Genomic DNA, 16,133 nt, shown 5'->3' on the forward strand with positions numbered 1-16,133 from the left:
TTTGTCTCACTCTTCCTCTCTCTTCTTTTCTTCCCTTTCCTTTCCTTCTTTGTTCTTTTCTTTCCCGGTTTCTCTTCTTCTTACAACCGAGACAAAGCGAATCCGCTGGATAGAACCAATTACGGAGAACGAAGCGTATCAACTTTAACCGTCCTCCTTCCGCTGCTCGTGTCGCCGGATGTTAATGCTTTGTGTCGTCCTGGCGGACAGGACAAAGGAATAGTATAAAGAGAGCATTGCCCATTAAAGGGAACGGGGCATTAGCGTGCTCGTTGTTATTGGAAAATGCTTCATTTTCTATTATTCCCACGAATATCGTTGTTACGATCGCGATACGCATACCAGATTCTCTTAGGCGGGTGAGTTCGACGGTTTGCCACAAATTTGTTATTCACCTGATGAACCGAGAACGCGCTTCGCTCCGTCTGTTGATGTTTCGATTATCCGTTTGTTGCTAGATAGCTCAGCGTGTCTACCTGTTTGTTTATTCCTCTGTGTGTTTCATAACGATATCCTAATATACTGTATTACATGTATTAAATTAGGTATTTGCGAATATTCAATTCTTCTTGTTATTTATTTATATAAATTTAACAAGTCGATGATTGTAAAAGCATTCTATTCATAATTCGCAATTTTTATCCTAGGAAGAAGAAAAATATCAGTGAATTTTTATTTCGCTAATCCAAGTCAAAACAAACTCGTCAAACGAACTCATAACAAACGTTCCTTTTCGAAAGGAAACCATGATCGTCTTCATCTTGGTCTCGAAAGTCGGTCGCAAACTCTCGTTCAACATTCGTTCAACATTCGTTCGACATGAAGCCATATGCTTCTCGCGAGGATAGAATTTGACGAGGGGCAGAAGAAAAATGGCCGGGCAGTTCCGTTCGCACAGAGAAAGAGAGAGAGAGAAAGAGAGAGAGGAAGAGAAAACGTTCGATCGTTTCGAAAGTTTCGTCGCGCGATGACAGTTGACACGCGTTGAAGGACACCTTCGCGGTGGAAGGAAGAAAGGTGGATTTCCTCATCGTGAAATATATTGTTCGATGCGATAAACCGGACTAGCTACGACAAAAATGAAATTTATACGGTTGTCCCTCTCCTCGCTCTTTTCGATTCAATGTATATTTGCTTGGACACAAAGAAGGTGAATTCGGTCGAGTGACGCTCGCTACTAGTAGCGCCACAGGAGCAATAACTGAAGTACATGTGTCTTGTTAAACGCTCGCTATTCGAATCTGGGATCAATTAGCGAGAGAATCGAGTCTGTATTAAGAATCGAGCCAATTTGAAATTAAATAATATTATATTGAAATAGCAATATTAAATTTTAAGTGTGTACAATTTTGTACAATTGTCGCGTGTTATTCTGTTTTCTAACGATCAATATTATTTCCAAGAAAAGAAATGCAATTTTCCGTTTCATTGGAAGGAGAAAAATAAATAAATAAAGAAAAAAAGCATTTGTTACGAAAAACAAAGATTTAGAGAGAACGATGAAAAGCTTGTGATGAAGAACGCAGAGGATACCGGAGTATTTACTTAGATCATGTTATTTGACTTCAATTTGAACTCGTTCAACTTTATGCTTGCTTCCTGCTTTGTTCTTTCAGACATAGTTTCATGTTCTCTTCTCGATACATGTTTTCGCGATGAGCAACATTGACACATTAAGCAATCTTAGCAAACAAGTATGTAATATTTCAACGAATATCTTGAAAAATAAATAAGGTACAATTTCAAGGAACCTGATGCTGATTTTATTATAAATTTAAACATTGTTATATTCAGAGTTTTAATATTCTTAAATTTTGTTTAAAGAGAAATTCTGATTTAGAAATAATATTATAATATTTATAAGATTGTAGTAATATAATTGAACAATTTAGAAGAGTTTCTTTGAAACTGGCATGCATTATATTTATAATTGAAATTTTTAAGAGAATTTAAACTTTACTTTGATAAAAGAAGTTTCATTATAGAATTATTAAAAGATTTGCTTGAAATATTTTAATGAAATTCCACGTACTTTCTTTACAAAAATGAAAAGATTATCAAACATCGAGTTCAAACGAGTTAAAACTTTGGAATTATAGACAAAAAGAATTGTTGAATACTGAAAAAAAACTCTTTTATTACGAAATACGAGAAAATTACTTTTCAATACAATTCAATATATCCTCCACCAGCTTTTACGTTACATTACACCTGCAAATTTTACGACCTATTCTCTTGATTATTGATGAAAGTTTCAAAATTATTATCAATTAAGCGTAAGAAAACACGATATTCGTTTCAACCGGTTGTTCAACGAAACATTTTCCAAAACAGCGATAAATATATCACGAAATGGACGTAATATACGTTATTGCGTCAAATTGCGCATAATACACGTCCAAACAATTTAGCCGACGGTTGCAAGGTTGTACAAATTTCTCTGCGCTCGTTTTCCAAACAAAGAGGGAAGTTCGAGGCGTCAGCCTTATCTAAAAGGATTTCCGCCGCGAGTTTATGAGATGTGTGCTCGCCACTCAAGGCGGTAACTTTTCGACTTTCATTAACGACTCGAGTTAATTAAGAGGAAGTGCTTCGGCACTCGCCGACCTTTTGCAAACAGATTTTTCCTAGAAGCCGCTTCAACTAGAAACAGTCCTCGCATACAACAAAGAGTATATTCTGGAAACGTGCAATTTAATTCAGACATTGTTCAATATGAATTTTTACAGCGTAATTTAAAACAGATATCTCCATTTTAAAAATTGTATTATAACATTATAAATTTTCCTCGCTTGCCAATTATTGAAAAGATCATTAAAAGAAAGAAAATCGATATAAATATACATTGCAACATACATAATTGCAAGTTTAATACCTTTGTGCAAATAGAATGCCTTTTATTCGTTACCTTCGAATTCAGATCTCAATTTTGGGACGGGATAGGTAGTGATTGTTGCACGCTCAATTCGATTTACACTAGTCTCAATTTGCTCGAGATCTCGATAGGATTCTCTGTTTAAATTATATATTTCTCTTTAAATTTCGAAAAGAGAGAGAGAGAGAGAGAAGTTCGCACCGTTAATAAGTATAACGGTGTACGTTTCTTATTACACGAAACTCCGCTTCAACTCGTTACCGCAACGAATCCACCTTTCATTCAAATTGAAATCGGATAACGTTTCCTTTAAAGTAGTCACGAATCGCGCACAAAGGTTTTCGCGAACCTCGTGAAATTCAAATTGAAATTTACAAGCCGGCGTTGCTGTTGAACCGTGCTCGATGAATTAAAATGTTTGCGTATAAGGCATCGAGAGTTATCGATCGCGTCTCGACCGTGTCAGGAGTTCAGGGATGAAGCGTCGACGGGCGTGAAGAACTAAACAAGGGATGGGAAAAGAAGCCAGCCGGCCTCGAAAACCGCCGCGCCGCGCCTTTCTTGCTTGAAGTGAAAGCTCGAGGGGCGATGGGTTAAAAGCGATTTCCAATACGCGTACCGCAAATATTCTTACGAGACGAACAAGATACGTTAACGCTCCTGCTTCGAGACATGAAAGAGGTCTCGTTAAGGGTTCTCTAAACTCGATTCGATTTTCTCTGGCGAATAATTGAATTAAAATTGAATTTAAAAAAAAGGAAAAATGACGCACAGTTGTATTACGAATTCGTTCGTTATTAAATTTCACCGAGGGTTTGTAAAAATTTATTATCACATTGTTGATGATATAGTTACGACGCAACACTAGCGCCACATAATTTATTAACTATTCGTTCGTTTGTTCATCTATTTACGAATTTCTTTAATTATTTTTATCGTTTTTACTTTTTCGAATACTCGTCATTTTGAAAATATAGGAAATAGTGAAACAATTCTGGAAATATTGTGAACGTTGCAAAACGTTTAGACCCGAGGGCGGCCAGAAATTATCGATTCGAGTTACAATGAATGATTTATAGCTCTCGAAGTGCGGATACGGTGCGGCTTACGATTCAATTTATCGTTACAGACCGCGCACCACCCTTAAATTAGCGTCGTTATTCGCGAGTCAGATACTCGCCAAGATATTAATAGGAAACACAAGAAAATGGATACGTCTGTATATCATGTATCATCGATTTACACGTTATACGTATTCCTCCCCAAAATAAATTTCACGCTGCGAGGAAAGTTGATAAAGTTGCGAGCGAATGGAATGTAATACATCACTCTCAAGCGATGGTTTATAATTACGTTATTTATTAAGATAATATTATGAGTTTGGGTTCACTTGTAAAATTGAACGCCGAGAAATAACGTTGGTTATCCTTTACGAGAAAATGAAGAGAGCTTTTACGAGTTTGCAATTTTAGTTATTAATTGAAATGCTACGTGACGTTCTCTTATTTTGTGAAAACTTGTTGAAATAACCGAATGCACTTTCGAACTCGAGTTATTACGCTCTAAAAATATTCGATCCGAGTAGATTAATTAAGAATCCAAACTTGCGAAATATAATAAATGTCAAATTTCGTAAAAAATTGAATTATATTACGTATGAACTATATATAATTTTAAAGTAACAATATGAAATTTTCAACAATAACAATACAATTCTCCATCCGTGTGAAATGGTAATCACGTAACCTCACTTTTCACGATCGTTTTCACGTATCTTTGGAAAAACACAATTCCCTTTTTCCCCCCGAGAAAAGGTTATTTCAAAACGCGTATTTACCGAATCACATCGATCGTTCACTTTTGATCGAGCTCTCATCGATGTCGAAGTTTCTCGTAAACGTAAACGCGTGATTTGCAGTTCCTTATTGCGACGGCGACTGAAGTGGGCGGAGAAGAAAGGCAGAGGGGGAGGGGGGAGAGTCGATCGAGGCGCCGTGGAAACTTGAAATTGACTTATGTAGGTGCAGCCTTATCGCTAGCGCCTCGAACAACTTGCGGCTCAAAACAAATGGTCTCAACCGTGCCACAATGTCATATACTACATCCGGCCCGTTCATAGATACGATCCCTCGATACGCTTTAATCCCGCTAAAGCTCGCGTTGCTGGTAAGCAAGATCGGGCAAGTGAACTGGGCCGAGTGCATACTGCTATATTGCGCGCAGGCCGAATAATAATTCTAATTTTCAACCCGTCGACGCTAGGTGGTGCTGGTCTGCCAGTTTGATAGATTTAATCCGCATCGAAGATATATTCGGCGTTTATTTTTGGACGTTAAAATTAAAATTAGCGTAAAATATATGTTGTTATTTATTCGGTTAATGATAATATTTAAGAAGAGAGGAAAAATAATTGCGTAGAATGGAATAATTCACGATTTTAGTCATTACGTTCTAAAATTCCCAAAGAGAATTTTTTTAAGAGGATGGCTCGCGCGATACACGTCAATCACTGATGCTTGAAGTCAATAGTGAAAATTCGATACAACGGAAAATCCAATATTTCGTAGGGATCGGTGATAAGAGAATACAAGGATGAAGAGTAATCAAGCGTTTAACCTAGATCCCTCGTACATTCCTTGGGATTCCTCGTAACCTTAGCTAATTTTCTCCCTGCCCTAATTCGGATGCAATTAGATGTTATTGCGTCGCGCGAGTTGGATTTACGGGATGTTGCAATTCGTTCGACGATATGATTTCTGCCGCGAACAAAAGCTTCTACTTGATACAAAGTTCTACTTCTTCTTAATTTAACGCTGATGGAACGGTATTGTTCACGTAGCTGGCATATCTATTATTGGCTACTGTTTGCTAGCTGCTTCGTTGAATGCTTTTAAACTTTTTTCACGATCTTGGATAATTATTTTTTAATTTCATCTTTACAACGATTCCTCCATTTTTTTTCTCTTCTCACATCTCTGACATCTTTCATCACACATAGTTAGATCTCCATCTTATTTCTCTCTTTTTTTTTATAAAGCAACATGAAGCAATATGCAGCTAGCGCAAATAGCTTTTTAATTTGATCTTTCTTAATAATACTTTTATTTTTTTAATGACATTCTTTTTTTACATTTTCCATTAATTGAACTCTCGCTTTTCTTTTTACGAAGGCTATACATAGACGAGCCATATAAATTGGAACAATTTTAATTCCATCCTTTGATAATTTTCAATTATATTTTCTATCACTCGCTTAACTCAGAATTTTTCTACAAAGAATTTGAAACAATATACCGAGCAATTAATTTTTATTAAATCCTGGCACAATTTTTCCAATTCCACCATTATAATAATAATAATAATAATAATAATCTCTCTATATTTCAAAAATCGTCTCATCCTTTTCCAAAGAAGCAAAAAAAAAAAAACCACGTACTCTGACACGCGATTTAAACAACGAGAGAGGGTGGAATTCGGTGGTGACGATTTTACGAAAAAAGTTTATCGCCTCGACGTGGTTGATTCTGGAGAGCAAAGAACAAGATTCATATCGGGAAGTGGGTCAATACGTAACGCGCGCGTGGATCGTTTCCCGATCGGTTTCCCTCCCCTCCCCCTCGATTCGAGCCGTTGCACGTGGGTCACGTGCATCGAATACGGGTGCATGTGTCATTTTAAAAGTTCGCCACCGCCGCCAAACGGATTCCATTCCATTCTGCGGCTTCCTCGATACACCGTTTTTGTAAAACTCTGCCCGGGGCCCCGTTATTACTTTGGACGCGAATTATTGCGCGGTCGGCCGATTGATGGCGGTCGACGAACGAGAGAAGCGTTTAATAACGGAGAGGAATATCGAAATTTTATCGTGTTGTGCGTGCGTGTAGTTACGATGTTGATTTATAATTTTACGATTCGTATTGTTTAATTTTTCTTTTTTCCTTTTATTAATTTTATTTCCTTTCTTTAAATGGCATTATGGATAAAGTTAACGGAGGCGATGTTATTTTTGGGATTAATCTTGGAATAAATGGAAAGAAGTAAGTTTGTAAAGTTGGTATGGAAGAAAGGGTCGAGAGGAATATGTTATTTTATTTTTAGGAAAATTTGTGTGTGTTTTTAGGAGGATCTTTTTTAGGATTATCTGATATTCCAAAAATCGAGGGGAAGAATGCGACGAGGAGTAGAATGTTCGGTGACCCTTAACCTGTCAAGTCAAGTTTTCAAGATCGATTCTGCAAATTCTCTTCTGTAAGTTGAATTGTATTATTGACTTGTGGCCGGAAAGACGGAGCGGAAAGTAATTGGATCGAAACTTTGCCCCCCTCTTTATGAATAAATTGACGTCCACGGGTTGACACTTTGCAACAGTAGTTTGGACCCATTGAATTGAATCGAATGCGACGAACCACCGTAATGCAATTTTCCAGCGGTTTGTCCGTCGTCATCTGTTAACCCACTTATAATGATTACGCTGCATTTTGTTGATAACATCGCAGTTCATTGGCCCAATCATTGTTAATGCGCGCGTCACGCGGAATTCACGTTTTCGAAGGGAAATTATTCTTGAAACCCATCTTTTCGCGATGATATCGAATTTTTCTTGAAACAAATTAAAACATTCGATTCAATAAGTGAAATATCTGATTTTATTATTAATTGGATATTATATACACAAATGTTATATAGGATGGATCAGGTAGAGAATTTCTTCAAGATATCTTATTTGGGAATAACCAAGAATCATTTACGAATTTTTCAATTAAAAATATTATCACACGAATGCTATACAAGATGAGAATTTCTTCAAGATATCTTATTTGGGAATCTAAATAATCAAGAATAATCATTTACGAATTTTTCAATTAAAAATATTATCACACGAATGCTATACAAGATAAGAATTTCTTCAAGATATCTTATTTGGGAATCTAAACAATCAAGAATAATTATTTACGAATTTTTCAATTATAGGCGATCTTGAAGTTTAAAAGTGGAAACATTGGCATCGAGTTCTGCTTTTAAATTTGCGAAAAAGCGCAAATGAGAGAAGGAGGAGGAAAATGGTGCACACTTTTCACGCGCTCTCGCCTGTTACCAAGCATTACAGAAATATATAAATAATATTATGGTAATTAGCGTGTCTCCCCTCCCCCTCCCGGTTTTTTATCTCCAGTTCGTGCATCTACGCGATCAACAAGTTCCGCGAAAATTATTTCTCGCCGGTGAATGATTTTATTGCGTGACTTTCACTTATCGCGCCACGCCGCCATACCGATTCGCGCGCCACCGTTTTGTACAATTATTTACACCCAGGCCCGTGGGTGGCGCTTTATCGAGGGACTACGTACGAAGGAAGTGGTGTTACGACGAATCGTAAGTGTGAATCGTGATGGAAACGATGGCAATGTTCAATTGACTTTATTAGGCGAAGAAAAGTCGTTTTTTTTTTTTTTTTTTTTTTTTTATAAATGAAGATGCAAGAAATTTGGAAAGAATATTTTTCATTCGTCAAAGTAATTGTTCTTGCTTGATTAAAAGAGAAATTAGAATTTCGTACGAAAATTTTATGGTTAAAAAATTTTATACGGTTTCGACAAGATCTAGAATCTAAATATTTTAATATTAGATTATACAAAAAATTAGAAAAAGGAAATTGTATTCAAGGTCAATTTTTTGAAGAAAAATGAAAATTCAAGGTAAAATTTAAGATTTTGTATTTGTAGCTTTTCGAGATTCGAGAACAGAATAGGGATGTTTCGCGTCGAAATCCATTGATTTCATCGAACGCGGAAAATTATATCGAAAGTCGGCGCAATCGCGTGTCGAAAGGGGGAACGTTCGTTTCGAATTTCCAAGAATCCCATCGTGGCAACTCGTGTTCGCTTGCACACTTGTATTCTCCCCTTTCGTTGTCGCAAAGACGACATGCACTCGCGTTTATGCGCGGAAAAGACGCGTCGTTCCGAGCATCAGAGACATCCATTTTTTTCCGCTCCCAATCGTCGATGGAAGCGTCGTTGAAACAATTTTTAATCTTCGTCCTTTTCGTTTTACCAGAGGATTTGCACCGTTGTTGAAGAAAATAGCGAGAATTGAGAAATGAATATTATTTCATCGTAGCTTATTTATTAAATTTGCAATACTTCTGCTGTTTTCTGTTATTATTATTATAACCCAATTGTTGGGTTATTGGAAATTTATATAATTTTCTATTGTTTCTCAAATAATTCTCGAAGGAATATTCTATTCTATCAAAAATCAATCCGATAACAATGAGATTCGAAATATACGTATCTGAATTTAAAATTAATAAAAAAAAAAAAAGAATCGTAAGCTTGAATAACGAGTAAATATTTTTCATCTTGTATAGGAACGAAAAGATTAAAATAATTAATCGTATAATAATAGCACGGACTTCACGTCGTGAACAATAGAATTGAATTCATTGAATTCTTTGTGTTTTTTTGTTTGTTGTTGTTGTTGTTTTTTTTTTAAATACAATGGAGCGAAGAATTTAAAATTGATTTTTCTTTTTTCCCCCCCTCTATTTTCAATAAAATTGTTCCGCGATATTCTTTGTTTCTCCCTTTATGCTTTAATTGCTTTTACCTGCATTTGCAACGTTGAAACGTTTTTAAATGGCAATATTGATCGCGATGCTAATATGATGCAGTCGCGACCGAACGGTACAGCTTTCGTTCTGCGAAAGATTAATCGTGTATTTAATGAACGAATTATTGAGCGACGTGATCGATTTTTTCCATCCCCATTTACATATAAAATTTTCGCGTATGCGAAGTATATTATTAATAAGATTTCTTGTTTGGAATTTCCTCCATCTATCGAGATTAAAAACCTTTTAGGTTTAGAAAATCGTGACGAGCATTTCACAAGAAATAAGAAATTAATATTTCAACCAATATATATATATATATAATTTCATAATAATTCATAATAATCTATTTTCGACGACGAAATTAATCCATCACGTTTAAAAATCGAACTTTAACATCTTCTCCCTCCTCCATCCGCCCAATAATAATTCACTTCTCCGCCATTCGTTCTCAAACTTATCTCAAATTTTCCCCATCCGTGCAATTAACCCCTCTCACCTATCCAAAACTCGCACTAGTTTCGGTAAAATTCCGGCCAAAGGCCACCGATCCCTCCCCCTCCCTCTTCTGAATATCAAATTTTCCTTGGCCAACACAATATCCCTCCTCCTCCCCCCTCCTCCCGATTATACAATCTCCTGGCGCACATTCGAAGGAAAGGGGTTGGCACATACACACCATAGAGCACCAATATACGAGAACGAGATAACGGGATCTGATCGGAGGAAAACCGGGGAGAGAAGGGGGTGGGTGTGCGCGTTTTCAAGAAATTTCCCTGTAGCCCCATGTGCAAATATTTATCGGGGAGTATCGAGGCCCGTGCAGGCTGGCAGGCTTGGTGTGCGTGCAACCAGAGATGCGCCACGAGCACTCAGCACTGGTGGATGCGCGCGCTTGCACCCATTCAGAAGGAAGATGGCCGTGCGTACGTGGCGCATAGAGGGAGCCGTGCGAATACATGCATAAAAATGTGTCTAGTCCCCCTATACCCTTCCTCCTCTTATTTTTCCTTCCCTTTTCACGTCCACGATCGATGTCGCGATAAAACGCGAGAATATCTTTGGAGGATTTGGAGGATTGACCGGGGGGGAGGGAGGATTGTTAACCTTTTTTCTCGCCGGGTCGATGAGAGACAAGGGATTATTGACCTTTGCTGCGATCTTGAAATTTCTCTTTTATCGGGCCACGGGTCGAGAGGTGGGAGAATATGTGCTGCGGTGTCGATTTTTGTAAAAAAAGGTATGGGAAGTCTTGTATATTCGTGTACACTGGTGTACAGTATTGATTTTTCCAAAGAAAAATTAAGAAACGAATTAACCGTTAATTATAACACAATACACTTTTGCTTCTATATAAAGATCGGATAAAAATATAAATTTGCGAGTGAATTACTTGTTTCTTAAAATGTGTCTGTCAATTCGAACGTAGCTTGAACACTCGCCCATCTTTGAAAACATACGTCGAATAATTTAAAAGCGAAACAAGTAATCAAGGGAAAAGTTCTGCTTAAAAAAAAAAAAAAAAAAAGAAGAAGAAGAAAAATAAACAACAAACATTTCCTTTCTATTCTTAAGTGTATAAAAATAAAGAAACGCTAAGCGTGTGATTGCAGCGCGAGCGTTTTTTTCAACGACCACGAGGCGCGCGCGAAAAAGCGTGAGTGGGAGCTCGGTCGGGCAGGCGAAGATAATTTCCCACAGATAACTTTGACCGAGCTTGAGCTTTGATCGTCGTCCCCTCGCGAACAGCTCTCAGGGATCGTTTCACGCTGACCTCGTGTGCTTGGCCAATTTCCTCCGCCAACCGCTTCCGCTTCGCACGGTTTAAAAGGATTTCTCTCTTTTTCATCTCTCTCTCTCTCTCTCTCTCTCTCTCTCTCTCTTTCTTTCTTCTTTTTCTTTCCTTTTTTACCGACCGAGCAACGCGTTGGAACGCTATTCGAGGCCGAACAATTTTCGCGGTGGGGGAGAGAGGCAGAGCAGAGAGCGTGAACGTGAGATGCGACGGATAGAGACACGCATGGTTTTTTCGTCGCACGATGTTATACTGATCTCTGGTGAGAAAGAAGTCTCGCAGAAGAAATTGCGGTTAATTTGGAAGGAAACGCTTATTTCCGCACGCATTTTTCCTTTCACTGTGTTACTCGTCACGTTCACTAATGATAATCTATACCTAAACCTCGATGCATTAACGTTGACATAAAGAATTGTAACGATATGATATAAAAATTTTTTTATTTTTCGTAATACGATGGTTTAATCTATAAATGTAATTTTGTATTCGAATAGTTAAGATAATAATTGTATGTATAGTAATAAGCTAGATATACACTTATAGATATTATATTAATATTATATGAAAAGTAATTAAAAGTTTCGAAAATATTTCAGTTTTAAATGATTTTAATTCTAACTTTATAAATGAAAATAATTTTCACGATTTTAAATATTCAAATTATAGATCTTCTATTGCTACGTAGTGCGTGGTGTCAACAAAGCGTCTGAAGATAAGCGGTTCTAGCGAAGGACCCCTCTTGCCTCTTGCGCCTGCGAGACTTTCCAGCAGTAAACAGTACAACGTTCATTAGGAACTTGGGTCTTTCTTGAAATTGCTTTCTTATTTTTCTGATCGTTTTGAATGTTTGTTGAAGCGGAGAAAGTGGTGAAATAAAGTTTTTGAACGTTGGAGAGAGATGTGACAATGTGGTTAAATAGTTGTTTTTTCTTCAGTTGTTGAAGATAATGACTATTCGTGAGAATGATTGATTATGAGATTGTTTAAGCTGATCCAAGCTAAACATATATTCAATATACCTAAATTAATTAATTTATTCGAATCAGAAATATCTTCAAATCTAAAGTCATATTGAAGAAAAGATGAAGAAGGAAGGAAATTACATCGTTCCTTAATAATATCGGTTTTTTAAATTTAATTTTAATAAAATTAGAAAATTTCGTAAATTAAAATTAAATCGATTCGTGGAAAATAATTAAAAATTTTTGTACAACACGAACGTGTTAAATGTTTTGACTCCTTTATGATAAATCCTGCGCTTTTTAACTTGTCCATAAAAATTACGTATTGATGTTTGAAAGTGATTAATTTAACACGCTGATCAAAATTTTTATTTATCTGTATTGTACAGTAAATAAATACGTTCGGACGAAATTTATTTCCATTTCGTGAAAATCTATACATACACGCATAAATGAATTATTATAAAAGTTTTTCTCCCGTGTTTAATCTACTGAAACATATATCAAAAAATATTAATTTATTTAGTCCTGATTTTAACGAAACTATCGTTTTGAATTTATAACGGATATCGTTAAAATCTCGAAATAAAATTTAAAAATATCGAAATAACGCTAATTTTGCAATGTAATTTTGCAAAATGTGATAATAATATTTCTTAAGAACGCAACAGCAGTTTCGGGAAGGGAAAGTATCGATAATGGAAATGAATAAATCTCCTTAATAACTTGAATAATTGTAATAACAATAACAATAATAGGAATAGCGATAACACTAACAATAATTTTGTTAGTAAAAGCAGTGTGAAATAGCGATAATAGCAGCGTGTAACTACGATAATAGCGATCGCGATACCATCAAAGGACTAAATTGAAAGCTGTTACGATCGGTGCTTTTAGAACTACGTTTATCAATAACTCGAACAACTTCCATACTGTATGCAACAATTAAATATTTGTTGATGCCATACGCAATTTCGAGCAAAATAATGCACGATAAATCAGCCAACCAAAAAAAATATTCGATCCAATAAAATGATTCAAAAAGTCAATTACAAAAAAGGAAATAATTGAACACAGATACGTAAGAATACTTGAATACTTAATCTACTTGATGTATATACAACTTCTAACATTAATTGAAATAATTTAAACCCGAATTTTAAACTCGCTACGATGACGTGTCCCGTTATAAACAATGCTATTTCGACGTTTCTCAATTAGATTCTATAATTATAACTTGCAAATTTAATTTCAAATTATTTTACAACGATACCTCGTTGCAAAGTTGAAATTTTCTATTTCATCATAATTTATAAATTCGAATTTAAACTTTTTTATAACGATACCAGGAAACTCCATTAAAAACTTTAATATTTTCTATTTTACAGTCAAAAGTAAGCGGTCGAAAGTGGGCCAGATAGAAATACATACATACATACATACATACATACATATATATGTATGCAAGAATATGCGGTTCCAAACACACGCGTGCAACATTCATCTCCGAGTTTCGTTAATCTCTTTTAATCTATCCAATCCTATCTCTGTAATTCGAGCATTTTACCCGCGATTATAATTCCTTTCCCCAGGACTGCTCCCTTCCTAAATTCACTCCCCGAAACCTCCCCTTTTCTCCGCTAATGTTAATGCCCTTTCACCTTCATCCCTCGACCTTTCTCCCAATTCGTGTCCCGGTTAACCGCTCGCCCACGCGATAACGCGATAAACCTATCCCACGAATTTTCGAAACGTTGTTGTACGCGAGAAAAGTTTTCAGAATTTCACGTTTCGCGAATGGAGGGTGGAAGGCTGTGCGATCTCAAAAGGGAGAGCAAGTGGCGCTGAGATGTGTTAAAGGGAAGGGTAATAAATCTGATGAGAGCGACGAATGGTTTCTACTTCTTGTATTTGCTTTTTTTTCTTCTAATTCTTTATTTAAATTTATTTATAAATCGAAATATCAAGGGAAAAATTAAAAAATAACGAATTAAGTTATAATTCAATGCTTTTCTGGAGAATATTGAATTGGTTTTTTTTTTTTTTTGGATAAAATCTTTATTTTTATTATTTAATAGATCATCGTTCGAATATAATGTTGCTTATAAGTTAAATTCTTTTCGTTCGTTTAATATTCCTTGAATAAATTATAAATTGAATCATCTATCATCTTGATACTAAAAATACACATTCAACGCTTCAAAATTGTTGAGTTTATGTATGTAAAGCGACTTGTATATTTATATGTGAATTGGGTTTCACTGGATATTTATATGGAGATTTAATTCTTGGAAGAAAACAATATTGCTTCCATATTATAATTTATTAATTCATTGAAAATGTATATAACGTAAAGATATATATATAAAGAAAAATTAACATTGTATTTAATTAGTATAGGATAAAAAAGAAAAATAATCAATATATAAAAAAATATATAAATATACGAAAAAGTTGTAGCAGGCAATTAATAATAATTAATTTGACAAACAAACACAATAAAACTGGAACTTTGAGAATTAGAAATGGTGTTTCCATAATTTAACAAAACAACGAAAAGAACAATAAAACTGAAAATTATAAAATGAAAAAGAAGATCTTCTGCATATCGACCGCTCAAAGATCGAAAGAAATAAAGAAATTTCCAACTAAAGTTACGAGTATTTTTATTCCTTATTTCTCCAAAATAAATAATAAATAAACAATGATAAAAACGCATATATTATAACATAAGATAGTTTAAAATCCATAAATATCAGTGAGAGCTAAAGAATTAAAGAATCCGCTAGATGGCAGGCATTCGGTTATGCCGTAAACGTTAAAATTAATTTTAATCTAGTTTTGCGAAATCAAACATGACAAAAAAAGAAAAAGTAGAAAATTTTTACGTTCGACTCTTATTCACAAATCATTAAAGTAATTACTTAACTTTAATTCAAAAAGAAATATTCGAAAATGAATTTTCTCCATCATTCGAACCACTGTGCGTCATGAGTTCAATAAAACAAAAGCCACATCTATATAACACGAGTCACAGTTTATTCCTTCGTTCTAAACATATTCTTTCCTATATTCTTCATTTTAAACGAATCGTCCCATCTCACAACCGATTCCCCATAATGAAAAAAACACTTCGAATTCTGTTTCGCAAAATTTGCTCGAACGATACGATGGCGTGGATCACGATAAAGAGAAACAGGAATCGTATCGAGGAACGGATGCATCGCCAATTTTTGCTTCCTTAAACTCGTAACGTTTCTTTATAAGGAGGGAGTTGATTAATGGAACACAGCAGCAGCACGGCCGTTGGGTAAGTGAAGGAGAGGAAGGGGGCGGTTGGAATGGCGATGAGTCCGAAAGTAGGTCTGGACGACAGAAAGTATGAAGCGGGCGGAGTAGCGAGGTAAAAGCGCCGAGCACCGGTAACCAGTCGGGCGAACAGAAAGAGAGAAAAAGGGTAGAACAAAAGCTCGACGGTTGTGGAAACGTTGCGAGGAGGGAGAGGTAGGGTGATTTGAAAAAAAAAAAAAAAAGAAAGAAAAAAAGAAGGAAAGAAAGGAAAAGAGAGAGGTTAGCGAGAAAGGGAGAAAGATGTAGGAGAAAGGCAAGGCGTCGCATTGTAGGAGTGTTTGGCGGGTGAACGAGTCTCTTTGATTAATTGTAATTATGTTTAAGAGTCGCATAAAAGGTAATTACAATGTCACAATACGTACGTTTTAAGTTTTATAAGCTTTGAGAAGATTCCCCGTTTCTTTGAAACTTCCCCTACAAGCGTTTTTCCGCAAGCATTTAAAGCGTAAAGGAACTTGTTTCAGCTTAATTAATCGTTTGAGATCTCCACTTTGATCTTCGATCAAATTTTCACGTTCCACGAATTTTATTCTCCCT

The 16,133-nt window shown here is 35.7% G+C and overlaps 1 protein-coding gene across 6 annotated transcripts in view; it reads left to right on the forward strand.

Annotated features, from left to right (window-relative positions):
- LOC100871615 (uncharacterized) overlaps nucleotides 1-16,133 on the forward strand; it is a 503,962-nt gene that overhangs the window by 138,332 nt on the left and 349,497 nt on the right. For 3 of the 6 annotated variants that reach the window (XM_086911193.1, XM_086911188.1, XM_086911192.1), the window contains exons 1-2: nucleotides 6,583-6,912; nucleotides 6,996-7,123. The exons of 1 other annotated variant lie outside the window; for it this stretch is intronic. In XM_086911193.1, coding sequence (XP_086767319.1) covers nucleotides 7,044-7,123 — 80 coding nt within the window. In that variant the 5' untranslated portion in view covers nucleotides 6,583-6,912; nucleotides 6,996-7,043. Of the gene's footprint in view, nucleotides 1-6,582; nucleotides 6,913-6,973; nucleotides 7,124-16,133 lie in introns of those variants that run through there. 2 more of the 6 variants (XM_086911189.1, XM_086911190.1) reach the window with 2 other exon arrangements.

Source organism: Apis florea, unplaced genomic scaffold (genome assembly GCF_048593485.1).
Source record: "Apis florea isolate Af1SG1 unplaced genomic scaffold, ASM4859348v1 contig_3203_pilon, whole genome shotgun sequence".
In the NCBI taxonomy this organism is placed as follows: Eukaryota; Metazoa; Arthropoda; class Insecta; order Hymenoptera; family Apidae; genus Apis; species Apis florea.